The following is a 5,203-nucleotide window of genomic DNA, read 5'->3' as shown; positions in this document are numbered from 1 at the left end:
GGACGGATTTAAGCGATGACGGACCAAGGAGGAAGAATATGCTAGAGTTGCAGATGCCACGTCAATGTCTCTCTTCCAAAAAATAATAAAAAATGTCACATTTGCATTTGTCGTAACTAGTTGGACGGAAATTGCACCAATTTATTAAATTTTAGGACTTGATTGCATTACTTAAATATTGAGTTGATTGAGATGTCATTTCATCATCCAACTCATGCTGATACGAAGAACGTATCTTTAAATGGATCTTCTTGGAAGAATATTTCCTTTCTATTGAGGGACTAATATGCTCACATGTAAATCATGTAAATTTCGTATGCATACTTTCAGTGATCTGTCAGGTAGATTTGCATCACTCGCGGGCGTTCACTTGATGGGAATGGTCCTCGCGGTAAATCATTCTGTCGCTATCCCATGCATTGGTAGAGTGTCCAGCTCTTTCGGCCTCTTGTAATTCTTCAACAGGAGAGAAGAACAAACGACACTGACAGAGGAGGCTGCCATTGCCACTCCAGCAATCCAAGGTGGTAGCCTGAATCTTGTAAATGGGAAGAGAATCCCGGCTGCTATTGGTATTCCTATGACGTTGTAACCGAAGGCCCAGATGTAGTTCCACCGGATCCGGCAAAATGTTTTCCTGGAGAGATCGATGGCCATTATCACATCTTCCAGATTGCTCTTCATGAGGACGATGTCGGCAGCCTCGATTGCGATGTCCGTGCCAGCACCGATCGCCATTCCTACATCAGCTACTACGAGTGCTGGTGAGTCGTTGATCCCATCTCCTACCATTGCCACTGTATAACCTAAAGCCTGTCATTGTCACAGGTGAAGTTGTGTTAATAGTGTAACTAGCAACAGCTTTCTATAAGTTGCAGATAGCGAGTAGAGACTTCCATGTTGACTTTAAGTGGATCGAGACAATGGACATGGCTTATGGTTTATAGTTGAATGGATGGAGATGGTTTAAGTACCTGTAAGTCCTTGACTTTCTCAGTTTTCTGCACCGGATTGGCTTCTGCAATAACTGTTTCAATGCCAACCTCCTTGGCAATGGATTCAGCAGTGCCCAAGTTGTCACCTGTCACCATGATGCTCATCACTTCCATAGACTTGAGAATGGAGATAACTTCACGTACACCTGGTTTTAATGGATCCGATATGGCCAACACTCCCGTCACCTCTCGGTCAAAGGACACTAGAATCCCAGTCTGAGCCATTTTTTCTGCTTGTGCTAGTATGTTCTCGGCATCCTCGGGAATAGTCATGTTGTGTTGCAGCATCAAGCTCTTGTTTCCTATTAATATTTCTCTGTGCCTAACCATGGCCTTGACTCCGTGGCCAGGGACAGATACAAAGTCTCTTGCTTCTGGCCAGATGGATTTGTCCCCTTCTGCCCAAAATGTTTTGGCATGTTCAACAATGGCCTTCGCCAATGGGTGCTCGCTGTTGACCTGACATACATTCATTATACTGACACGATAATCATTTCCGAAGAAATCAGATAATCAACAAAGAAACTCTTTGGGCGCAATATGTGAAGAACAAAGATGTAGTTGATCTTAATTGGTTAGTAAACTGATGTTAAAGATGTATAGATGTGGAAAGGCTACCTCAGTTGCAGCGATGAGCTCGTAAAATTGTTGTGGTTCAATGGTGTTCAAGACTTTTGTGTTGACCACCACTGGCTTCCCCATTGTGAGTGTTCCTGTCTTGTCAAACACGACACAGTTCACCTAGGATTAAGCAGAACACAAGATTAAGATGATGAAAGAAAAATTCACGCCGAGTGCGTCAGTATGGAAGGACGGAAGACACAAAACAATCCATCTCTGCCACCTCTTCGCTGGCCTACTTGAATGAAAAATGCATACATATTTTCGTCACAGCTTTGACCGGAAACAAGCTTACAAAGAGAAACTAGAAAAACTAGGGAAACTCTCTAATATAATGCTAAAGTGATTTATATCTAATCCAGAGGTTCAGCTGTTTAGACCGGGTATTTGTCCTGTCAACTATGGCTACATATATATCTTGAATGCTAACCTTATGTGTACTTTCCAATGCTTGGCCTCCTTTGATCAGGACACCATGAGATGCACCGAGTCCGGTGCCGACCATCACTGCAGTTGGTGTTGCTAGGCCGAGGGCACACGGGCAGGCTATGACCATCACGGCTATTCCGAACTGCAGAGCAAGTTCGAAGCTATTCATGGAAGCTGGAAGCCAAGATGGTGGATAGCCATGATACTTCCCCGCCAAAAGCCAGGCAGCCCATGTAGATACTGAAAAGAATATGACCTGCATGAATGATCATTGCTCAGCAAGATTCTTTCCTTTCATTGGTTGCTGTTGGTGAAGGTGCTGTTACTTGGGTTCAAGTTGTTTTGATGGTTTGATGTTGTTGGATCCGTGCACGACTCGATTCAATTATTTTATATAGGTTCATAAGAGCATGTTGGTTTGGATATGTTTGCAAGAAAAATAGTGGGAGCGCTGAAGACGAGACAAAACTTGCTTACCAAAGGCACGAAGTACTTGGAAATGCAATCTGCAAAATTCTGGATAGGAGCCTTGCCCATTTGGGCGGACTCGACCAGTCGAACAATCTGCGAAAGGGTAGTGGCTGATCCAACTTGTGTTACCATAATATGCAGGACTCCGTTCTGATTCACCGTGCCTCCGATCACCATGTCGCCCTTGGTCTTCATCACAGGTTTGGGTTCTCCTGTTATCATGCTCTCATTGACATGGCTTTGCCCCCATATGACCAAACCATCCGAGGCTATTTTTGCACCTGGCATGATTTTTATCACATCGTTCTTCTCCAACAGCCGGGTATTGATTTCATGCTCATCAGTCACGTTGCCATCCTCATCCATTGTTAATAGAACTCCTGTTTCAGGTGCCAAGTCCATAAGCTTGGCAATAGCTTCAGAAGTCTTTCCCTTGGCCAAAACCTCTAAATACTTCCCTAAGAGTATGACCGTGATAAGCATACAACTTGTCTCAAAGAAAACCATGCTCTTGAAACTTTGAGAAGTTGCTGATCTCAACAATGAGTAGACAGAGTATAAGTACGCAGCATTTGTCCCTAAAGCGATTAGAACATCCATGTTAGCAGAACCGTGGTGCAAAGCTTTGAAAGCCCCGGTATAAAATTGCCGTCCAATGATGAATTGTACTGGAGTGGATAGGACCCATATCAAAGTTTCTCCAAAAGTCAGCATATTGATAACTTTGACATCTAATACACAGTTAATCCTAGGAATATACATGAAAACCATAGAGGTCAAAAAGACAGGAACAGTGAACACTAAACTCCAGAGCAAAGATCTGCAGTATTGCGCAGTTTCTTCTTGCTTACGAGCTTTTCTTTCTCGTTCTCCTTCAGGAGATATACTCACCTTGAGATGGCCGGACCCCGTTGACTCAATCACTTTGATGAAGCTCCTGGGTCCTGTCAAATCTGCTTTATAGCATATGGAGATTTTACTCATTGCATGATCTGTATCCACAGATTGAACCCCGGGAAGTGCCTGGAGAGAACTTTGGATGATTTTCAATGTATGAGATTGGTTATCTGTTTGGATTCCCTCAACTTCTAGCTGTATCTTGCTAATATCTTTCCCTGAACTCACAAGAGTGGCCTCAAATCCAGCATCCTGAATGGCTTTGAGCAAGTTGTCGTAGCCTAAGATGCTTGAGTCGTAGTATACTTCTGCTTCTTCCGTTACTAAAGCCACATGGGCCTTCCGAACACCCCCGACCGCTTGTAAAACAGATTCAACCGTGGAGGAACAAGAGGTGCAAGTCATCCCATTGATGCGGATCCGACATACCTGAACTGAACTCTCACTCATCTCCTGTTAAAATGTTCAGAAATGTTAATTCAGATGGAAATACTGGAGAAGAAGAAAAAGCCAGAACGGTACGGGCTCTTCTCCAGTTGTCATGTACTCATGAACACGTTGCAGGATTCTACTAAAAGATTTAAGAACTTGATGGAGTAGTACTGTAGAAGAAGCAGGATTGACCTGGCTAAAATATGTTTTCAAAAAAATCCAATAAAACATTTGCAGCTTTTGTTGTTAGTTATGAATGATTATTCCTACATTAATGATCTCAAAACAGAAGATTGGTTGATGAATATTTCACTCTAAGTGGAAATTTTGTGTTCACTAAACAATATCCGCAAATGCTTTAGATGGTGCATCTGAATCACTAACACAGTTTAAAGATATTGGCTGCGAAGTTATTGCAATGCATCTCCCGGAACAGGAAAAAGCATCATTGCAACCGCACCAAAAGCTTCAGTGCGGCATGGACTCGGGTCAACTTACTTCGACATCCAGAACAGCTTCCCGGACTCCTGGAAGTTGCTCAACTGCTTTCGCCCCTGATCCAGCGCTTGCAGAGCTCCTCATTCCGGTCGCTGAAAACATTGCGCTCGCATCTAATCCTTCTGTCAGAATGCTATTGTCTCTTATGAGTCCATGCCACTTCAAATGCATATACTATCTTTATCTGCCTCTAGTTGTGTCCCAACCAGTACTCTTATATACAAAATATTGCTCTCCACCCTCATCAATCGTGGCCACTTCAGCCCATGAGAAGAACAAATAGACTGGAGCACTAAAAGAGAGATAAAAAGCAAAGAAGACGCAAACATGAAATGATTTTGCTCGGACTCAGTTTTGGCCTGGACCGAATAAAAGGATATCTGCTTTTACGCATTGCCTCTGCTTTTTCGCATTGCAAAGCTAGCAACTTTTGTTTATGATTTAGAGGAGACGCATTATTGTAGTTTTATATTTAGAGTAATGAACAGGTAAATCATGTACAGTTTACAAGTGGCATAACTTTAAGTTTTAGTGCTTGTTAATGATGGTTGACAATGTTCATCACTAAGAATCCCACCGTGATTGATTTGCTGTTTGGCCCATAAAAAAAGGAATTCTTGTTCCTGGGACAATGTCTTTCTGTCCCTACATTAAGCAAAAGTCCCATGATCTTCTGTTCTCAGATAACAAGTAACGTAAGTCTCACTAAATTCTGAAAAATGGTTTCAACAAGCAACTTAGGTGTTCCCAGATTGAAAGTGGCAATCTACTTATCCATAGAATGTTAACTTGATTTCGTAGATAGATCTCACATGAACATAAGCCAATTTCCTAATACAATCGACGGAAGCTATATTAAA

The 5,203-nt window shown here is 42.5% G+C and overlaps 1 protein-coding gene across 1 annotated transcript; it reads right to left on the bottom strand.

The window, feature by feature from the left end:
* Nucleotides 1-173: 173 nt before the first annotated feature.
* LOC115675674 (probable copper-transporting ATPase HMA5) lies at nt 174-4,695 on the bottom strand. Its single transcript, XM_030598432.2, has 6 exons — nt 4,344-4,695; nt 2,523-3,866; nt 2,047-2,301; nt 1,614-1,736; nt 975-1,454; nt 174-813 (listed from the first exon to the last, which is right to left on the bottom strand). Exons 1-6 carry the CDS (start codon nt 4,512-4,514, stop codon nt 397-399), a joined length of 2,790 nt encoding a protein of 929 aa, XP_030454292.1. The 5' UTR covers nt 4,515-4,695; the 3' UTR covers nt 174-396.
* Nucleotides 4,696-5,203: the final 508 nt, after the last annotated feature.

The sequence above is a fragment of the Syzygium oleosum genome, unplaced genomic scaffold (assembly GCF_021117445.2).
Source record: "Syzygium oleosum isolate NSW1041296 unplaced genomic scaffold, Sole_v2.1 Sole_v2.15, whole genome shotgun sequence".
Lineage (NCBI taxonomy): Eukaryota > Viridiplantae > Streptophyta > Magnoliopsida > Myrtales > Myrtaceae > Syzygium > Syzygium oleosum.
The sequence above is the reverse complement of the archived record's forward strand: the minus strand, read 5'-3'. Positions and strand labels throughout refer to the sequence as shown.